The 22,068-nt window shown below is 52.2% G+C and overlaps 2 protein-coding genes across 5 annotated transcripts in view; both read left to right on the forward strand.

Moving 5' to 3' along the window:
* Positions 1 to 22,068, forward strand: part of LOC144151967 (snRNA-activating protein complex subunit 4-like) — a 288,952-nt gene that overhangs the window by 13,791 nt on the left and 253,093 nt on the right. The gene's annotated exons all lie outside the window — the stretch shown is intronic.
* On the forward strand, positions 12,379 to 21,096 carry LOC144152444 (uncharacterized). The gene is made up of 4 exons (XM_077683712.1): positions 12,379 to 12,394; positions 16,907 to 17,119; positions 19,318 to 19,873; positions 20,073 to 21,096. Exons 1-4 carry the CDS (start codon positions 12,379 to 12,381, stop codon positions 21,094 to 21,096), a joined length of 1,809 nt encoding a protein of 602 aa, XP_077539838.1.

The raw sequence follows: 22,068 nt of genomic DNA on the forward strand, positions 1-22,068 counted from the left end.
TTCCGTGGATTACTCCGCAGCACGAGTTGGTGGGGGCCATGAGGTAAGGAGCTACTTGATGTGTGCGTCCGGCCAGGGTGATGCATTGTACTCGGAGGAGGCGGTTCACGACTTCGATGTGCTCTGTTTTGAAAACAGCAAGGCGGTCGCGATGGCGTAAGTGGAGTGAAATATCGGCGCATGTATGCGCCGGTAGCTTCGCCGCTCGGATGGCGGCGAGGAGTATGTCGAGCCGCTGCGTTGTCGCGTCGGATTGCATGGCTGGCAGGTGAAATCCGACTGCATGTAGGTCGAGGCTTGGGCAGGCGGTGAGTTTAGGCTTGCGGGCTTTCCCGGGTGTTATCCACTCCCCACCTTGGTCATCCAGCTCGATAGGGGCATTCTGTTCGTAAGTAGAGGTGGTAGCAGGATCCAGTGCGCAGACTTGAAGCGGGGGCTGTCCGGGAGGCAGCATAGTACTACCAGACGAGATCGTCTGCGGGGCCGGCGGCGCAGACGCTCCCGGAGAGATGCTCGCTGCTGCCGGGGTGAAAGCTGATCCCTCCGAAACGGAGGAGCGCGTAAAAAGCACGTCCGCTCAGCCCAGAGGCTCCGAGTAGACTCCCTGTTGGGTAGAAGTTGTTCTGCGAACCACTTCTCAAAGCGTGGGCTATCCATTTCACTGTGGTAGTCAGTGGAAATACTCTTTGACGCGCAGAAAAGGTGACATGCGCCGTCCACAAAGCCCTTCTCACTTCCAGCATGAAGGACGATGAGCCGACCACCTTTGCCATTTGGTGCACGAAGCCCAGTGGTTAGACCCTTGCAAAAGGCGTCTTCACGGGATGACAGAGTGGTGTCCTCCCACACCGTGCCCTTGGTGTGCCCAGCATTGACCCAAATCTCGTCGAAGTAGTATATAGTCCTGCGAAACTGAAAGGAATACGTGTCAGTTTTTCTTTGGGGAGAAGGGTTAGTAAAGACAAAGAAGGCATTTATTGCTTGCACCTAACATCATTCTACTACGCAGGCAGGTATGTTTAGTTTTTGGTGGCACCGCAAAACACCAAAATAAAAAAAAAGTTCGCAGAACGTACACCGCCCACATGGCTAACGAAATCCAGTCAGTGAGTGCTATCCATACATTATTATAACATGTCGATGCATACTTGTTCCTTCACTTGCTGAACCAGAATAGCATGCAAAATACGAATAAGAGGCAGGGATACAGAAAAACGCCATAAAAAATAAAGTGAACGCCAGTATGCATGCGGAGCGGTGTTGATAAGTAACTGTCAGCAATAAAATATTTGGCTGTACGAGAACTTCAGTTATCTTCGCGATGTTCTTTTCCCCGGGCTTCTCCTCCAAGCCGCAGCAGCGCTGAGGATCTGACCCCGGGTATCCGCAACGGACAAACTCAGCTGCCGATGCAAAAACTGTACATTTATTTACAGCCCAGCGGGCGGCTAAAAAATAGTGCTCGGGCGGAGCTCAAAGACGTCGGGCCGAGCTCTCCTGCGCCCGGACCGCGTCTCTCCGTCTTCATTTTCTATTCCGCTTGCCGCTGAGGGCCGAGGAAGAAGGAAAAGCCAGTCCTCTTCGTCCATGTGACGGCGGTTAAGACATCTGGTGCGAGCAGGCGCGGCCTTCCTCGGAATGCGCGGCGTTTCAAGGCGCCGCGCGACACGTGCGTTTCATTTCCGCGCTGCTCTTCTCAGGGACCGCGCCATGTGCGTCGAAGCGCCCCACACCTCCACCGCCACTGTGAAACATAACTTCAGGAATGTTTCACACGCGAAACACACACACCACACACACTTTTCGCGCGTGCTCCATCGTTTCTTCAATTGGCGACGCAACAATCAGCGTGGCCAGTGCCTCATGACCCTGGCTGCAGGTCACCATGACAAAATAGGCACAATCCTCACCTAGCTCATTCAGAGCGAGCGGCCATTAGAAGGTGGTATGCACCGGCCGTCGTCGTCCGAAAACACCCTTGCCACGCGGCGCACCCCGACACAACATTATCGCGGAATCCTCGACAATTCCGTTGCAGCAGAGTATTACAGCAGGTGGTTGGGTGGGCCATTTGTATGGATGGAGGGGAGGTAGAGGGAGGTAAAGCATATGGGACTGCATACGGGATGTCTGCTCGGTGAGGACGCAGGCCTTGTCCAGGAGGACATCTACGTTTGCGTTTGCACATTCACTTGTTCTTCGAAATGGGTGACGGAGTCTTGAGGGAATTCGTCGGGGGATTCAGCGGATCGCTTTTTCTTCCGATTAGGAGCACTTTGATAGGGTGAGCGCGTAGTTGCGCAATTTGGGCTCTGAGGCGAACGACTTCTTGTGTTAGTGATTCCGAGGGTTGGCAGAGAAGGAGGGTTCATAAGAGACGGGAGTGGCTGGGAAGCGACGGGATCTCACCTGTGCATGGGTTGCTTTTGGTACCTTGGGTAGTCCTGTGTGCGGCGTGCTGGTGCCGCTTCCGCCGCGGTGGTCTTGTAGAGAGGGGTGGTGGTGTTGCTTGGGGACGTTCGCAGGTTGTTGATGTTTACTTGAGAGCGGAGGAAAGCCCTTATGGGGTGAGTTGTTGGTGGTCTTGTTGGAGGCGGCGATGTTACCGAAGACTGATTGCAGTTCGTTCGAGTTAGGGATAACTTGTTCAAGAGTTAAGGGCTCGGGTGTCCTTTCCTGGGGGCGGTCTGGGTCGGTATTGCTGGGGGCAAGCCGGGGATTCCGTGGGGTGTGGGCCGGAGCAGATGATACAGAGGGCGTGACAAATATGCTGGTCTGGTGGGGACGGGAGGCCTCATGTTGGGAAGCGTGGGGGAGCATTAGGGTTTGGGAACACATCCGGGCTGGGCCCAGTAAGGTGGCGTGCTTCCGTTTTAAGCTTGGCGGGGCGACAGCGAAGTGCAACCATGTGATAATGGATCCAGTAGGTCACTCCCGTTCCGTTAAAGGTAATTGGGAAGAGAGGAGTAGATGCCATACGTCTTGCGTCGATGATTTCTAACTGCGGGTTGTGCTCAAGGAGGGTGTGTGTGATTTCATGCGGTGGTAAGCCAAGTGGTAACTCGGAGATTACTCCAGCGCATGCGTTTGTAGGTGCTGGCACATGTGTGGCCAGGGCAGAGGTCTTGCCTTCAATGATGAGCCTGGTGGGTGATGCGTATCGCTGTGCGCGGTCCTCGTAAGGTGTGCTCACTACCAGTGTTGCGGAGGAAGCAGTCTCCGGAATTGGAATGACGCCGGAATCATTCCACATTTTCGCGGCCGCGGAATGAAATGGGAAGGGAATATTGACGATACGTAGAGGAATGGAATGGGAATGGAATTATGCGCCTTTTGCCTTGAATGGAACGAGAATGAAATTACATGTATTTTTCCCAAAATAGAGCGCTATTCCGCCTACGCAATGTTTTTGTCAAAATATGCAAAAATACGCAAAAGAACTCGCCAGCTCAAGTTAAAACATTAGTAAGTCAGAGCCTTCAATTTATCAATAATTAAGACAATAATTGACAAATAACAATAACACAGTCTTGTTCAAATGGGTTGGCTGATTACAAGCACGGTATATTTATAAGCCGCGCGCTAACTACACTTCTGTCCTCATAGACGGCGCTGCTACGAAGATCGTCGCGCTTTTCCGCGTAATAACCGCGGCTATAAGCCGTTGGTATTCGTCGTACGAAACCACGGCCGTGGCATCCCCCCCCCCCCGCTCCGCACCTCCTGCGCCTTGCAGTGACTTTTTGCCTTGGCGGCGGCTTCGCACCGGCCGCTAGCTGTCTCCCCTCGTTTCACTTTTGTTGTTTGCTTCTGGAACCTTCGGCTCCTCGGGTAACACCTCGCCGTCAGTAAAACGCACTTTCGCGTATCAGCTAACACGCCATCTCACCTCGCGCTCCCTCCTCCTCCCCAGGACCTTTTGTAATACTGTCCCTCCTGCCTAGACACTCTGGCGCCTTTGACCGAAGCAGCGTCGGCGAAGGCCTGCAGTATTGGTTCGGGAATCTAGCCGAAACAGGGGAGCCCATGTAACAGGGGGATCCTACGATGGAATTAGACTGGTAGTGCAGGCGACGTTGATCTTCACAGTTGGTCGGTAGGTGGGCTTGCAGCTGGAGAAGGGATGCAAGTTTCAGGGGCGAAATGCAGCAGGGATTCAGGAAGTTTCGCGGCCTCAGGACTATCTCGATGTCCGAGGGCGGAAGTGGCGACTGGGGGTGGGGGTGTGTGGGGGACGAATTGTCGGCGTGGTGGGCTCGGGCTGGTTCGGTCATTCCCGGTTGCGCCGGTGGTTTTGGAAACGGGTCTGTGATTCGGTAGTGCCATTGACGCAAGGGCGCGGTGTCGACGGCGTACGGTTGGTGTTGAGGGGTGATTCAATGGGACAATCGACAGCGACGTGCATTTCGTCCAGGGAGGGTGCCGATATCGTGTTAGACGGCATGGTTGAGACAGTGTCACTCGTAGTGACTTGGGTTGAATTCGATGGAACTGTAGAGCCTGCGGCGTACTGCGCGGTCGGCAAGCATCACTGCGGCGGCTCTAGCTATGCCGGGTAGGGCCGACGGCGACGCAAGGCGTGTTAGGCTTATCCAAGGGACCCATCTGCGGCAATCTTCTACCGCTGATTTGAGAGTTCGGGTGTCCCAATGACGATGACCCAATCCAATCTTCTGAATACGTCTTGTAAGCATGCTGTGAATAGCATTGGATAGATTCTGTCTCCTTGTCTGATGCCCTTCCTTATAGTACTCTACTGCTCTCCTTATGGAGGATGATGGTAGCTGTGGACCATTTGTAGATATCCTGTAGAATTTGTCGCGAAAGGGAACGAGGAGACCAGACGTCCGGCAATCAAAGATGGCTACGACCGACTGCCGCGTGAGCCACGCTCGTGGAGCGAGCTCCCGCTGTATGCGCTGGTGGCGCACTTCTTGCTCACAAAAGCTGCTAGGAGGCAGACAGCGAATTGTCCTTAAAAAACACGACGAGCTTGGCACGAGCTTGGATGGCGGCTGCGCTGCCGCTTTGCGAGCGAATCGAAGCGGCAGGAGGTATTCCTGTTTCGGCTGGTTCCAAAGACGCACTCCTCGACGGTTTGACAGTGCTGTGGCCGTATGCAGAGATCGCTGCCAGTCAACAAGGGTTCTGGAAGGCCGAGTTTCTGTTGGAGGCACGTGTTTCTTACGTGCATGGGTGATGCATGGGTCACTTTCGTTTCGACAGCAAGTTTCTCCTCCTTCAACTGATCTCGCAAGGACGAAAGGTTCAAGACAGTCAAGTTTTGGTTCTCGATTATCAATTACCACTTGATTCCGGTCGTTTTGTCTCTGAACCCTATGTTCGAACGGTCGTACGGTGAAATCGTTTAGCACTAAGCTTCCCGAAGTGCACTGATTTCTGATAACTTCCGGGCCGCACGTGGACGGGGCATCCACGTTTGCGGTCATGTCCACGGAGGGCGATTCCCCAAGGGAAATAAAGAGTACGTCCGATGGAGCTGTCGAAGGGCTGGGGCTGTCGAGTTGAGAACCTTGTATTGTGCATCCCAGAACTGTCTCCATGGCTGTGAGAGTGGTCGAAAACTTCAAAGCGCATAAAAAACGGGGGCAGAGAGGAGCTACACACACAAGCTCTTGTAAGCGCTTGTAAGTTGAGAGTAAGCGGTTGTGTGTTTCGCTCCTCTCTGTCCCCGTTTTTTGTGCGCTTTGAAGCTTTCGATCATGAACCAACTATAGACCAACTTGCGGTAATGCTTCAGTTGATTGTGAGAGTGGCCGAAATTCTGGAGACTTGCCCTTTTGCCACTTTCCAATACGCGTCTGAACCGATCAATACGCTGACCTGGTTCTCTCGAAACGTGGGCGCAAGTCGGGGATCCTCAGCAGCTTGACCCTGATCGGCCATCGCACGAACGATTTCTTTGCGGATGGGCGGGCTTGAGATGGTGCAGATGCTGGGGACGTCCAGGGCCTCGACTGTTATGTGCTGGTCATCATGCTGGCATTTAAGTGTCAAGGAGGCTCTGTAGCACGTAACAGGTGCTCTCGGGCGAGCGTCTCTGAACGTTCCTAGCGTAGCACGTTAGACGCCGCTGACGGGACAAGTGAGTGCTCGGGATACATCTCGTCGGATGACGGTCCGCTCACTGCCAGAATCCAAAAACAAACAAAAAAAACTAACGAGCAGCTGGCGGCTTGTGCCGAGGCCCCTGCTCCGGGGGCACGATGCACGGCCTGTCTGTAGAAGTACTGGCGTGGGCCCCGCAGCACTGGTCGGAGCGGATGTCACGGCGTTGGCTCTGTCGAGTGTCACCCTGTCGCTGCGGCGATGATCTGGTCTGCTGTCAGGCTCGAACCATCCCGCAGGGACGTGGATGTCGCAAAGCGACGTGAGCTCCCGACGGGAACAGTGGTTGCAGACTAAACGGTTGGCTGACCTTGCACTGCCTTGCAAAATGGTTGCCCTTGACGCATCTGAAGCAGCACTTGCTTGCCTGCAGACGTTTCTGCTTCTCCCCGGGTGATATTGGCGCTCTGCAAAAGGTGATGACATGGTCCCGAGCAGTGCAATGCTGACACCCGTGTAGCCCTGAAGACGGAGATTGGGTACCGAGAGTCAGCGTGGTTGGCGGATCGATGCGCGGAGGCGACGACTGCTGGCTCCCCTGGCCGCGGCGCGTGGATGGAACAGAACGATCAGACGCGCTTTCCTCTTGAATTTCCACCTGGACGCGGAGGAAGTCCAGGATCACTTTAATTTCCTTGGACCTGGCGGAAGGGGACGCGGTGACCTCCGATCCGTCATGCTGCGCAACCTTCAGCCTTTGCTGTTACAGGAGGTCAAGGTCGTGCGGCAAGGTCCGTAGCAGTACGCAATGGAGCATGACGGAGTACTGGTCCGGGGAGACGCCCAGGCCCTCCAACGCGTTAATGCGAAACGTGACCGCGTCGTAGAGAACCCGAAGCTTGCCGACGTCGGAAGAGCACTGCACTGGATCCAGGGCGAGCAGCTCGTCCAGGTGGTTGTCCAATAGAAGGTCTTTCCGTTCAAAGCGATTGGTAATGACCTTGACGGCGAAGTTGTAGTTCTCACCGGCCAGCCTGATGCCATCTATCGCGTTCTTGGCGGTACCGGTCAAATACGAGAGCAGGTACTTGAACTTCTCGATGCGTGGCAAGGTTGCGTTCGAGTGGATGCTGGAATCGTAACTGGTCCCAGAACCCTTGCCAGTCGCGTCGGTCGTCCGAGAACGTCGGTATCTGGAGCTTCGGGGCGGCGAAGTGGGTTCCCTGCGTTGCCTGAGGGATGCCCGGTCGAGGCTGCGAAGGTGCGCTTCCGCAAGGCTCATCAAGCTCGGCTGTAGCTGCGCTGGCTGAAGTGGCCAGGCTCGTGAAGGAGCGCACGCTCGTGCTAAGGGCGCAGATGAGCTCGTCGTAGTCAATTGCATCCAAAACTTCGGCGTCAAATTCCTCTTCCGTGAGACTCGCCTGAATCTGGCTGTCCAGCTCGTGCAAGGCTCGCTGCTTGTCAAGAATGATGTCCACAAACGTCTGCAAGTCGATAGTCGATGCCGGCGGATTCTGCAGGAGCGCGTCGAGTGCCGTCGTCGTCTTCGTGATGGTGGTGTGGAGAACTCCCCAGCGGCGACGAAGCGATTCTATGATGCGATTCAGCGGGACCGGAGGGCTGGGGGTTTCGGGAACAGAAATTTGTGTAGCGAAAGGGAACGAGGAGACCAGACGTCCAACTATCAGAGATGGCTACGACCGACTTCCGCGTGAGCCGGGCTCGTGGAGCGAGCTCCCGCTGACTGCGCTGGTGGCGCACTTCCTTCTCTGTATTTTCAACAGTATTCTTACGTAATACTCGTCTAGACCCTGATGCCGTAATGCCTGAATGACTGGTGAGGTTTCGACCGAGTAAAATGCTCTCTCGTAATCTATGAAGGCTTTTGGCGGTGAGATGTTTGAGTGGCGCCCCCTGGCTCTGACGTCGGCTTAGGGACTCGCGCCGCCATCGTCTGCTACACTCCGCTTGTGAGGGGCAGCAGTACCTGTGCTCGAAATCGCCCGCCTTGACGCGTTAGTGCTTCAAAAAGCGTATTTTAGTAATTCAGCCATTTTTGCAAGCTTCTGACACATCTGAATAATTTCAAGCTGTATCCCCCACAAGTTTGCAACACCCGAGGAGAGAAAGAAAACTTTCTTAACCCGTCCTTTCGCGAGGTTCAGCGCACAGATAAGCATTCAAAATGCGTTGGCTTTCCTACAGTATTTTTGAGCTGCTTTAATGACGACTCAACAGTCTAGTGCTACGTACACGCGCATCGCACCGCAGGAAATAGAGCGGCTGTCTTCTTTTTTTTTTCGTTGTTGACTTGTATCAAATCAATGTTTTTTTCTGTGCCTAACGTGTTACTTTTAATATTAATTATTAAAGGGACACTGAAGTGATTTGTAGACATTGCGGGATTACTAGCGCAAATTGTAGTTCGGAGTCCGTAGGCATTGTTTCGACCACTCTGGCCGCGTTTACGCGAATTTATTTAGTAGAAAAATCAATTCGAAAATGCTGTCCTCCTCTCTTTACGCTCAACCATTTTCTGTGGCGTTTTCGTGTGACGTCAGCAGGAGATGAGCTGGAAAATGGCTGCGCTACTGCACGGTTCGCCGACGAGCCGACCTACCGATCGAGTCAGTCGGCCCAGCGTTTCGTCCGCCGGCCGCCGACGGGTCGTCGCTATTCGCTCGCTCAATTGAAACTAAGCCACAACGCCTTTGTGAATGAAAGAATGTGCCTTTCCTTACGTTGTTAGTTTGTACACTGTGTCAAACTCAGAGTCCGGGTCGCTCCACACAAGCGCTGCACAAGTGCACATGCGACGCTTCGCTGACTTTACGCTAGTAGGAAAATCTAAGGCCAATTGAAGGCGGGAGAAGAGTCAGCGAAGTCAATATAGGTACTAAGAAAATAAAATCACCTGAAACTTTTACCGTACAGCGCAAAGCTAGGGAGCAGGAAGCACTTTTTGCGCTGGGTAAACAAGCACAGCGGTCAGCAGCACGACCGCACATCTGCGAACGCTTTTCCGTCAAAGAAATGCAATTGCTAGACGTGAGATATTGTGGAAGTTTGGGGGACACTTACTGCAGGAGTGATATACAACAAATAGTCACATGAAGTACTTAAAATGCTTAAAATAAATAAAAGTGTAAACTGGTCATACATTATAAACCTTATATATCCAAGCCGGCCGGCGCCGGTTCGTGGCCTAGCGGTCTGAGGCGCTGGAATTTGTTTTGAAAGTCGCAAGTTCGAATCCCCGAGGGTACGTGTATTTTTTTTTGTAAATTGATTTTTTCGTATGCGGCCGATGTTTTCTGAACTGAGTTCACCTTTTTTGGACCGTAACGTTCACTGCTCCACGAGCGAGATCGCAGAACGCGCGCATACTGACAATGACGCGCTAGCGAGTGTTCGTTGGCCTGCTGTTGCCACAAGCACCGACTGCTTGCGCGCAGTGGGCCCAGGCCTGAATCAGCACACCTTTGGGCTGGTGCGAACTAGCTTTTTACGAACAGACATGAGTGAGGCAAGCTCCGAATATGCGGGAAAAGCGCATGGCATTTGAGAGTCTGCGGTGACGCGGAGGGCGTTCATCCACTGCGTAGGCCTCGTCTAGTGATTTCTACGATTTTAAGCCGCCCTGGGAGGTTTATCTTAGACATTTGACAGCCGACAACATGGCAGAAGCGCGGTACGGCGATAATTGAGAAATCGAGAATGCCCATCCAACAACGCCATCAGATGTCAAGCATGTTGTTTTACAGAACTGAAACCGAAACCGAAACTTTTGATTGCTAACCTTGGGCATCGTCCAATCACGGTGCCCCCCCCCTCCTGACGTCACAGCCTTTAGTTGGTGCGGCCGCCGCAAACCGCGCATAGTAGTTTTTCTTCTTTCGCGCTTTGTAAAATAATTACCGATTTGTCAACCGGATAAACGATGAATAGTGTGTTAATTTGAGCCAGTCTACACAGTGCAAGCAAAAGCGGGAGCTTGACAAATTCACTTCAGTGTCCCTTTAATAACCGTCACAAACGTCTTATTAGTATCTAATGTAATTAGTATGTAATGTATGTATGTAATGTAATTAGTGTGTAATACCCTCCGCCGGAAAGCCTATAGGGTTATTTTGAAATACATAAATAAATTACTAGGTTTGGGGGTGTTTGGGAGGCTCACAAAGATCGTGAGGATACTTTCTTCAGGCGGTATAAATGGCCTACATTCCCTTCTTCACAAATTGGCTTCCGTTATGGCTACTTGCAAGAAAGTGCATATCCTCAGCGTGCGTTGTTTATTCACATGCAAATACAATGAGAAGGTTTTTGCTACGCCACCACGATCGCGCCTGAGGCAACGTTGTCCAGAGTACCCGAAGGCTGCTTTTATTTTCCGAATTTGTATCGTAACCATTGTTATCATAACGAACTGACTCTCAACCCGAACAATTATGACATGATTACGGCTTGATATACTCGCTAACGACGCAATAAATAGTACACGTGCATATATTACAAGAATCGAAACCGATGAATATTTCCAAGAAGCTCTCTTCAACTTAACTCTTTCGGTCGTAAAGAACAAACCCGGGATGGTGATCTATGCATTTAAAAAAAAAATACCCTTACTCATTTGTCCTGGACTGAGAACCCGGGCCACTCATCAGCTCGATTTTACTCATTTTACTATTAAATACCGTGTTCTCTTCCTCCCGCCCTTCCTCCTCCTCCTCCTCTTTTCGAGTGCAGTTTTCCTATAACGCAAATTTGAACACTGGGAAGACATGGCTATGGGGAATATACTGAAATATCCCTCCAGGTCTGAATAAACACAGTGTTACTGTATCTTTACCGTAGACGTGACTCGTTTTGCTCAATAAACCTCCATACTGGTTAGAAGCGTGGTACAAAACCAGCACGCGCCTACACACAGTGGGTTATTCGGAACTCAACCACAGTTCTTGCAGCCCCATAATGCATGTCGGCATACTTTCATGCCATGACAACGTAAAGTGATGTGATACAATACTTTCGAGCGTTTGGCAAGTTTGCGAAAACTCTTACCTTACATACGATTACCGGGAATCGTAATGCCTTCTGCCAAAGCCGACAGCCCTGAAGGCCTGGTATTTGTTTTGGCCTTCCAATTTCGCTGTTGTCGGTTATTAGCAGCTGGCTGTTCCCTGTGTTCGAAAGATAGCTTAATACAGAAGCTAACCCCTAGCTCCGACTCTTCGCGCTCCGCACAGGACCGGTTTCGCATGGAATGCGGCGACGCCGGCAATGTTTCTTCCGTAGCGGTATGCAAAACTGCACTTTAACTCACGCTTTGAGCTAGTGTATGCGATTTTGTTTCTATTATTATAATAAAAAATTACGCACATGCCAAATCTTGTGCGGACAAGCGTCAGACGTCAACCGAGCGCAAAGAAACGGCAGGTAGAGCGAGCTCGAGGGAAGCAGACGACAAATGCGGGAATCCCTAAGCCGACGTCACGGAGGCGTAGAGTTCGTGTATATAGCTCATGCGGGAGCTATATACAGGAACTCTACGGAGGCGCGCTTCGCAGCGCCACCCGAGGTCGTGGTCACCGCCAATATTTAGGGCTTCAGTATACTCCGCGCACTTCAGTGGGTTCAGGCAAATCGGCCGCCGCAGATACTAAAGTATCCGTGCACATGTGCAACAGCCTGTACCAGTGTAGGGCTCCCCTTTTGGCGTATTCGCAAGGATCAGTCGCCACTTGCATTTAGGGCAACACTGGGCGCTAAGAAACCAAAGGCAGCGATTGGCCGGTTTTAGTGCAATGATGCTGTTTAAGAGCCACCTGGTCTGTAGGTCCAAGCTCAAGATTCTGTATAGCTCATCTAGAAATCAAGACTATTCCACTCCCATTCCAGTTCCACTATCGGTCATCATCATCATCATCATCACCAGCCTATCTACGCCCACTGCAGGGCAAAGGCCTCTCCCATGAGTGAGTGAAATACTTTATTAAGGACGAGAGGCCATGAGGCCCTGTGGGGAAGTGAGGATGGCGGAGGGGGAGCAGAAAGGGAGAGGTCACAATTCATCACAATTCACACAGTGTACACACTTCTAGTTGTAAGGTCCTATTCACAAGATGCACATTTCACTCTGTCAGTGGCACCAAAATGCACAGTTTGCACTGTTGACATTGGTCGTGGATGGGAATGGCCAGTCCGGGAAAGTCTGTCAGACCGCTATACCACCTTGTACAGACCGTTTTCAAGCGAGTACTGGGTAACTATTTCTAGAGTAGCGGGGTCTTCACGGACGCGACTAACATGCTCCAGTTCAGTCGTGGGTGCAGGACCCACAGTTAGCAGTTGACGGCGGTTACGGGCGAATATAGGACAGACCCAAATTAAGTGGAATAGATTTGGTATGGCATTACTATTGCAGTGGGGGCATCGGTGCAGTTGAGAGCCTGCCGGGGCTTGACCACTTATGTACAATGTGTGGTGTGTACGCTCTCCCATTATTCTCCAATTGCCTCGGTCCTGTGCCAACTGTGACCAATTTATCCCCCCAAACTTCTTTATCTCATCTGCCCATCTAACTTTCTGCCGCCCCCTGCAGCGCTTGCCTTCTCTAGGGATCCACTCTGTTACCCTTAATGACCAGCGGTTATCTTGCCTTCGCATTACATGTCCTGCCCACGTCCATTTCTTCTTCTTAATTTCTACTAATATGTCTTTAACACCAGTTTGCTCCCTGACCCACTCCGCTCTCTTCCTGTCCCTTAAAGGGACACTGAAGTGATATGTAAACATTGCGGGATTACTAGCGCAAATTGTAGTCCGGAGTCCCCAGGCCATGTTTCGACCACTCTAGGCGCGTTTACGCGATTTTATTTAGTAGAAAAACTAATTCGAAAATGCTGTCCTCCTCTCTTTACGCTCGCCCATTTTCTGTGGCGTTTTCGTGTGACGTCAGGAGGGGATGAGCTGGCAATTGGCTGCGCCACGGCTGCGCTACTGCATGGCTCCCCGGCCGACAGAGTCAGTCGGCCCAGCGTTTCGTCCGCCGGCCGACGGCGGGTCGTCGCAATCAAGGAGGTTAAAAAAAAGTTGCTTGGTCGCAATTCGTTCGCTTAGTTGAAACGAAGCCAGGACACGTTTGTGAATGGAAGAATGTGCCTTTCTTTACTTGGTTTGTTTGTACACTGTATCTGGCTCCAAGTCAAGGTCGCTTCACACAAGCGCACATGCGACGCTTCGCTGACTGGTACGCCAGTAGGAAAATATAAGGCCTCTTGAAGGCGGGAGAAGAGTCAGCGAAGTCAATATAGGTACTAAGGAAATAAAATCAACTGATATTTTTACCGTACAGCGTAAAACTAGGGCGCGGGAAGCACTTTTTTGCGCTGGGCGAACAAGCACAGCGGTCAGCAGCACGACTACGCATCTGCGAACGCTTTTCCGTCTACGAAATGCAATTGGTAGACGTGAGCTACTGTGGAAACTCGGGCGACGCTTACTGCACGATCGCAGTACAACAAAGAGTCACCTAAGCTGCTTGAAATGCCAAAACTAAATAAAAGTGTAAACCGGTTATACAATATATACCCTATATTAGCAAGGCCTTCGCGTCCCGCTCCGTGGCTCAGTGGTCTGGGGCGCTGGGTATGTCAGCCCAAATGTTTTGCAAGTCACGAGTTCGAATCCCCGCGGGTACGTGCTTTTTTTTTTGTAAGTTAACTTTTTTGTTTTCCGCCGATGTTTTCTATTTTGAGTTCACCTTTTTTGGGCCGCAACGTTCATGGCTACACGAACTAGTTCACAAAACGCGCGCAGGCTGGCACTGGCGCGCTAGCGAGTTCTCGTTGGCGTGCTGTTGCCATAAGCACCGACTGCTTGCAGGCAGTGGGCACAGGCCAGAATGAACAGACCCTTGGCCTGGTGCGAACACGCTTTTTACGATACAGGCATGAGGGAGGCAAGCTCCAAATATGGGGGAAAAGCGCATGACATTTGGGCGTCTGCGGGTACGCGGAGGGCGTTCATGCACTGCGTAGGCCTCGACTAGTGAATGCTACGACTACAAGCCGTCCTGGGAGGCTTATCTTGTGCATTTTACAGCCGACAACATGGCAGAAGCGCGGTACGATGATTACTGAGATATTGAGAATGCCCATCCAACAACGCCATTGGTTATGTTTTACAGAACCGAAATCGAAACCGAAACTTGTGTGATTGCTAATCTTGGGCATCGTCCAATCACGGCGCCCCTCCTCCCAACGTCACAGCCTTAGTTGGTGCGGCCGCCGCAAACCGCGCATGGTAGTTTTTCTTCTTTCGCGCTTTGTAAAATAATTACCGATTTGTCAACCGGATAAACGATGAAAAGTGTGCTAATTTGAGCCAGTCTACGCAGTGCAAGCAAAAACGGGAGCTTGACAAATTCACTTCAGTGTCCCTTTAATGTTACACCTATCATTTTCCGCTCCATTGCCCGCTGAGTCGTTCTCAATTTAAGTTGAACCCTCTTTGTGAGCCTCCAAGTTTCTGCCCCGTAGGTGAGTACCGGTAAGATGCAGCTGTCATACACTTTCTTCTTCAGCGACAATGGTAGGCTGCTATTCATTATCTGAGAATGTCTGCCATATGCACCCCACCCCATTCTGATCCTTCTAATTATCTCTGCCTCATGGTTTGGATCTGGGGTCACAACTTGGCCTAAGTAGATATATTCGCTTACCACTTCCACTGCCTCGCCACCTATGTCAAACCGCTGTGCTGTCCCGAGGTTATTGATCATTACTTTAGTTTTCTGCATATTAATTTTCAGTCCCACGGTTCTACTCTGTTCGCCCAGTGCGAAAAGCATGCTTTGCAATTCGTCCCCCGAGTTACTTAGCAAGGCAACGTCATCAGCAAATCTGAGGTTACTGAGGTATTCTCCATTAACCCTTACTCCCACCTGTTCCCAATCCAACGTTCTGAATACTTCTTGTAAGCATGCTGTGAATAACATTGGAGAGATTGTGTCTCCTTGTCTGACACCCTTTCTTATAGGTATTTTACTGCTCTCCCTATGGAGGATGATCGTAGCTGTAGCCCCACTGTAGATATCCTCTAGTATTCTTACATAATGCTCATCTACCCCCTGGTTCCGTAATGCCTGAATGACTGCTATGGTTTCGACCGAGTCAAATGCTTTCTCATACTCTATGAAGGCTATATATAGGGGTTCAGTATACTCAGCGCACTTCTCTATCACCTGATTGATCGTGTGAATATGGTCCATTGTTGAATAACCTTTACGGAACCCTGCTTGTTCTTTAGGTTGACTGAAATCTAAGGTTGCAGAAATTAGGTTAGCGATTACCTTGGTAAATACCTTGTAGACGACTGACAGTAAGCTGATCGGCCTGTAATTTTTCAAGTCCTTCATGTCGCCTTTCTTATGAATTAGGATGATGTTCGCGTTCTTCCAAGATTCCGGTACCATTGCGGTCATTAGGCATTGCGTATACAGGTTTGCCAGTTTTTCAAGGACAATTTCTCCGCCATCCTTCAAGAGGTCTGCTGTTATCTGATCCTCACCAGGTGCTTTGCCCCCTTTCATTTCTTTCAAAACCTTCCTTACTTCTTCGGTCGTTACTGGTGGGATGTCTATCTCCTGTGAACTACTGTCTCGTTCGGCATTATCCTGTATGTCCTGGCTACTGTACAGATCCCTATAGAACTCCTCGGCCACTGTGACTATTTTATCCCTATTTGTGATGACATTGCCTTGCTTATCCTTAAGTGCATACATCTGATTTTTCCCCACGCCAAGACGTCTCTTCACTGCTTTCAGGCTACCTCCGTTCTTTACAGCGTATTCGATCCTCTCCATATTATACTTCCGTATGTCAGCTGTCTTACGCTTATTGATTAGCTTGGAGACCTCCGCTAGTTCTATTCTGTCAGCTGCGGTGGAGATTCTCATGGTTTGCCGTTTCCTGATTAGATCTTTCGTCTCCTGTGAAAGTTTACCAGTATCCTGTCTAGCCATAGTGCCCCCGACTTCTACTGCACACTCCGTAATATCGGAGTGTGCAGTACTGCACACTCCGTGCTGCCACTATCGGTAAAGGTGCCCAATTCCATTCCTCCAAGCATTGTCTGCACTCAATTGCTGTTCCATCCCGGAATCTCAAAAAGGTGGAATGATTGTGGGGTTATTCCAATTCCTGTGCGGTAAGTTCCCAACACTATTCTCCACCACGAACGTATACGTCTATTCTCGACTCCAGACCATCTACAGGGATTTCTTGCCGTCGAGCTAAGGCTAGTCGCAGCGTGATTTCCGTTCCTTTGTGCGAAATCTGTGACACCCCAGCCTCGCTGGTCATCCACCGTCCTGGGACGTAATGACCGATGACTGGTTTTAGGCACGAGAAAAGTGCTTTGAAAGCGCCGTCTCCCTCGGAGCCCACTGCCCCGACTAGCAGTGACATCGGTGCACATTAAATACGCTGGCACATTGGCAGCGTGTCTAACCTGCACAACCTCTTCGTGAACGCAGGAGTTGCAGCAACCGTGAGCAGGCGATGAGAACATTGCGGGCGAAGAGGCAGAGATAGCGTGAAAACACGTTGCCAGCCAGTGTGACGTTGGTACGAAAGTTCGAGGGGCGGTTGATGCATGCTGTTTTCTTCTCTTCCTCTGGCCTCGTTATAGGCAAACCAACGCCTTAGGTTGCCATTGAAAACTTATATTACATGGTCGCATGATTCGAAATGCACAAGGCGGGCTCCACTAATTCGCTGAACGTGCCTTTAGTACATTAATGCGCTACATTCTCAGTTCTGAATTCACGGAGGAAGAACGAGCGTCGAGGTCAACGGCCACGACATTGCACCCGAAGAAACGAGCGGCTGGATGGCGGCCGGCAAGAGACTCGGGCAAGTCACCACGCCAGGTGAGCGTCTCGACGAGCCTCGCGCCGCGTCGGACCGACAACCTAGGCCTAGAGAAAGGGCTAACTTCGCGAAGCGAGTGGCCGCGACGATCACGAAGGCAGCACGCATGCCGGCAGTCATGCCGAGGGACATGGAGGGAAAAAAAGCTTAGGAGAGGCCCTGACGTCACACACAGCGCAGCCGGAAACGCCATTTTTGTAAGTCGAATGGCGGACTCTTTTAAGTGCCAATGCACTTTATAAGCGACCCTGAATTCCGTTGACCGCCGTCCGTCCACATAGCAACAGCTGCGGGTGCGCGCGCTCCTCGTCTTTCTTGGCAACGGGGGGAGATGGGCGCGCGCTGCCTGGCCGCTGACATGGCACATACCCACGTGGGGGATTGGCCAGGAATCTCCTCGTCTTCCTTGGCAACGGGGGGAGATGGGCGCGCGCTGCCTGGCCGCTGACATGGCACATACCCACGTGGGAGATTGGCCAGGAATCGGGCGTGAGAAGGGCTAATGCACCCGCTTAAAGGAGTACTGACACGAAATTTCAAAGCTGAGATCCGCTCTAGCAATCAAGTACAACGACAACACAAATAGGTGTCTGTGCATGGCACATACCCACGTGGGGGATTGGCCAGGAATCGGGCGTGAGAAGGGCTAATGCACCCGCTTAAAGGAGTACTGACAAGAAATTTCAAAGCTGAGATCCGCTCTAGCAATCAAGTACAACGACAACACAAATAGGTGTCTGTGAATAAATGCATCTTTCTTTCTTTGTAGTTGTGTGTGTGTGTGTGATCTCTCTTTCGCGAACATTACCGAACCGCGCAAATTCAACTCGTGCATTCGCACTTTCACATTCTTCCCCTCGGGGAAATGCGGGGAAATTTTTTTCCCTCTCTCTCGGTGCACCTTCTGCGCCTCCTCCGTCCTGTATCGCCTCGCTTGTCGTCTGCATCTGCCAGCGCCGAGCGGGCGGAAATCAGCTGATAGGCAGGTAGAAGGCCGTTTTGCAGCGCGTGACCGTGAACCTAAACGCGCAGTTACACCGTTACAGGGCCTTCAGTGTGGCCGCAGCAGTTTTGCGAAGCGTCTCGCTCTAACAATGCCGCAATGCTCGGTGCCAGGCTGCAAGTCGCGATCGGTACCCAAGGAATTGGGCGTCACTTTCCACCGGTTAGTGAATGATTCCGCTGACTAGTATTGCTGTACATTGGTGTGCATTCATCCTTTGTTTGCAATCGCCGCCGTTTATAGGTTCCCAAGCGATGGAGAACGCCGCAAACAGTGGGCGAACGCCCGTGCGGCTACCGGACTGGAAAGTGCCCAACTTTGCGTTGCAGTTTCACTGGCAATCCCAGAGATGACTAGTCAATTAAACGGCCGTTCTATATATATAGGTAAGCAGCACTTCATGCAGATTTCAAGCTAAAAAATTGTGGAATGTTTTTACCGTTGTTCGCGTGCCTTCGATAGAATTTTTTGCGAAGGAGGAGGAGGAGGAGGCAAAACGTTTTATTGAGCAACAAAAAGGAGAGGGTGGGTGGCGTCAATAAACGTTTTTTCGCCAAGTTTCAACTTGTCTCAGTGTCAATAAATTCAAGGTGATATCAGTTGAAAACGTTCATACACTAACCTCGCAGTCAGCTAAAGCGTTGAAAAGCGAAATCTAGAGCGAGGCCACAAAAAGATCCAGATTCCAGATCCAGCACTCTTCCAGTCAACAGACGGACACCTACTAAGGTAATAGGACGATGGAATTATATCAACTGGGAATCTACCTTGTAACAATTGCAAAGGCACTGCCGCGCATTGCCGGCCTAGCAAACTACATGCAGCGGCGATAACCAAAAAATTGAGTTGCGAATCGTTCGGTTGCAAGTCGCCTACGTACTGCACACCGTTTATCACTTCCTGAAAATCTACCTGACGGGTGTCCGCGCGTACGAAGGGACGGCGCGTTCACGATATCTGCACTTCAATAGGCGCGTCGTAATCGCGACCGGAGCAAAAGCTTGACGCGGTACAAGGTGCACTGCAAGTAGAAATCAAATGACATATTCACATCGGCGCAGCAGTCGCAACTCGCAGCATCCTTTTCGAGTTCCGGAAGACCACAGCGCAGCAAAGCGAAGCAGCAATCTTCGCAATCGGACGACAAGGCAGGCGCTGCCTTTCCTCCATGACTGGCGGACGGCGGGCGGGCCGTTGCTAGGACGCCGTTGCTAACGCGACTTCCAATGGCCGCCGAAAACACGTGACTTCCTCCACACTTTTGCCAATGCGCGGGGATAGCTGGGGGCATCTCCTAATCTTTTTTTCCCTCCATGCCGAGGGAGGAAGTCAAGATAGTGATGCGACAGCGCGGCGGCCTCAACGTGGCCAGAACAGGAGCCTCGATCATCATGTCGGTCATCATGGCGGGGGCCGGAGTAACGAAGGAGGAAGCTAATGAGGACACCATATGCACAAATGCGGCGCAGAACATCATGGTGGTCAGCACGCCCGACGAGGGCCGCGCTTACGTATACTCCAAGATCAGGGCCCTTAACATCGGAGGGTACACTTACGATATCAACGCGTACCGCACGGCGCCCGAAGGCACGGCCAAGGGATGCATTCGTGGCGTGGCGATCGAAGACACCCCAGAGGAAATAAACAACGTAGTTAACCAGTACAACCCGCTAGCGGTGGAGGCGCACCGGATTGGCAACACGATGATCGTGATCGTCCTCTTTGCAGGGCTGAAGGTACCCAACTACGTGAAGTACAATTCCATGCTAGTGCGATGCGGCTTATACGGCAAGCACTTCGAATTCTGCAGAAAGTGCGGCAAAGTGGGACACAGGAGCGACGTGTGCCCATATCCTAACACCAGAATGTTGAAACATGTTTCAGTATTACGCGTTGACTTGTGCCCAGAAATGATGCGCTGCTCGTAGACTCAGAGCTGGAACGTCGTCTACCTCCTCTTCTTTACCTCTAGTGCCACTCGTCTTCTTCTTCCTTGCCTTCCACTTGTTCGCTGATGCGTTGACGTCAGTTTCCAGTCAACGCGTAATACTGAAACATGTTTCAATATGTTTTGCGTGCGGAGCCGCCAACCCCGGCGCCGACCACGAGAGGGAGTGCAAGCCCCACTGCAAGCTCTGCGGGGGGCAACACCCGACGGGCGAACGGGAATGCAAGAACAGATATAAGAAGCCGTTTGTGGTAACCAAGAGACAGTGGGAACGCAAGATCGTGACTCTGCAGCGACAGCGACAGAGACGGGTGCCAGAGCCGGCAAGTTTCCCGCCACTCGCATCGAGGCGAGAGTCGCGTCAACGAAGCGCCAGCCGCCGGCGAGACAGGAGCAACAGCGCGAGGCGGGGAAGGAGCGCCAGCCGTCGGAGACAATCACCGTCCCAGCCCCGGGAGAAGGTCGCGTGGGCCGACGCGGTCAAGATGGCGCCCACGACGAGACTCCAGTCGCAGAGGCAACAACAAGCTAAGACCAAGACCCAGGAGGAAAGCGGTGCCGTTACGGCTCTGCGCGCAGAAAGCCAGAAGCTTAAGCAAAAGATCGTCGCCACCATCAAGGAGATCAACGAGAAGCTCGCCATGCTGACCTCAATGCACTCACAGCAGCAGCAGCAGGCCGTGAAGCCAACAACGCCGCAACCACAACCCCATCCGACGCTAGAGCGACACCAAGAAATAATGAATGAACACGAATCAGAGACGGAAACTGAGCCTAGGGCGGCCCGCCCGTCGGAGCCGAACCCCAAACGACGGGCGGTGGAGAGCACCAGAGACCGCAGGATCAACGCAAGACTCGACAAGCAAGACGAGCGGCTGGATCGCCTAGAAGCCAATGCAAAGATCACCAACGAGCGACTCACGGCCCTCGAGCAAAGGACTCACGCAATGAACGAGTGCCTCACGGCCCTCGAGCAGGCAGTGCAGGGACGACAGAATGCGTTCACGCAATTACAAGCACAAATTCAAGCCCAGATACAGGGACTGGAGAACGAGATCATTGCCAAACTGCAGCAACTATGGATGGGACAACCCGCCGTAGCACAGCAACTTCCGCAGTCGCAGCCACAGTGCCAATAAAGGACCTCCTGGTCTGGCACTGGAACTGCAACGGGTTCTCACGACGAAAAGCGGTGCTACAGCAACACATACGGCAGCTCAAGCGCAAGTCCGACGCAATACTACTGCAAGAAACCCACTGCGAAGGTCCCCCGCCGAGATTACAGGGGTACCGTACCCACGCATGCAGAACCAACTACGGGACACAGCGTGGTGTTCAACGGCAACCGGCGCAGACACAGAGGTACGTGCATTCTGGTTCGGAGGGGGATCACCTTCGTCGAGCACACGCTCCTGACCAACAGCACGGCGTAGCCGTGCATGGTCGAGCTCGTTACGGGTAAAAGGAAGAAGGAAAGCGCATTCGTGGTGAACGTATACAGTAACCCGCTCCACCACCAGCAGCGCTTCAAGGCCCTTGTTATGGAACGGGACGCAGACGCGAGGCCATGGCTGAGCCGGACCGAGTTTTATTAGCTCCCTTCTCCTCGCTCATCGTGATGATAGTACGCGGTCGTCTTCCTCTTCTTCCATAATTCCGCAACAGCCCTCATGTACAAAGCGGCCCGGCTGGCCGGCGGGAACAGGGCAGTGGTATGCGGCGACTTCAACGCCCCGAACCAGGCTTGGGGACAGGCCAGAACGACGGTCAAGGGAAGAGAACTACTACAGGATGCCATAGACGCGGGCTTCAACCTGGTGACGAACCCGTCGCAACCCACAAGAACTGGTACGTCGGTGGCGAGGGACAGCACCCCGGACCTTACGTTCGTCAAGATGGGGACGGCGTCCTCGCGAGAAGCGCAATGGCGCAACACGGGAGCAGACCTTCGCAGCGACCACATGGTAGTGGAGGTCCGAATCCCGCTCGCCGGCCGCAACAACTAAGGCAAGAATACGCACAAGCTCACGGACTGGGAGGCGTTTCGCCGGGCGCTACCCGAAACGCACGACGACACAGAAGACATAGAAGAGTGGACCACCGCCGTCGAC

Source organism: Haemaphysalis longicornis, unplaced genomic scaffold, assembly GCF_048455015.1.
Source record: "Haemaphysalis longicornis isolate Haplotype H1 unplaced genomic scaffold, Haemaphysalis longicornis Haplotype H1 scaffold_9, whole genome shotgun sequence".
NCBI lineage: Eukaryota > Metazoa > Arthropoda > Arachnida > Ixodida > Ixodidae > Haemaphysalis > Haemaphysalis longicornis.

What these genes read in the sequence shown, in the direction of transcription:
- LOC144152444 (XM_077683712.1), top strand. An exon ending in GAAGGCAGCACGCATGCCGG is followed by an intron (nt 17,120 to 19,317) that starts CAGTCATGCCGA and finishes AATCTTTTTTTC; the next exon opens with CCTCCATGCCGAGGGAGGAA. An exon ending in TGCCCATATCCTAACACCAG is followed by an intron (nt 19,874 to 20,072) that starts AATGTTGAAACA and finishes GAAACATGTTTC; the next exon opens with AATATGTTTTGCGTGCGGAG.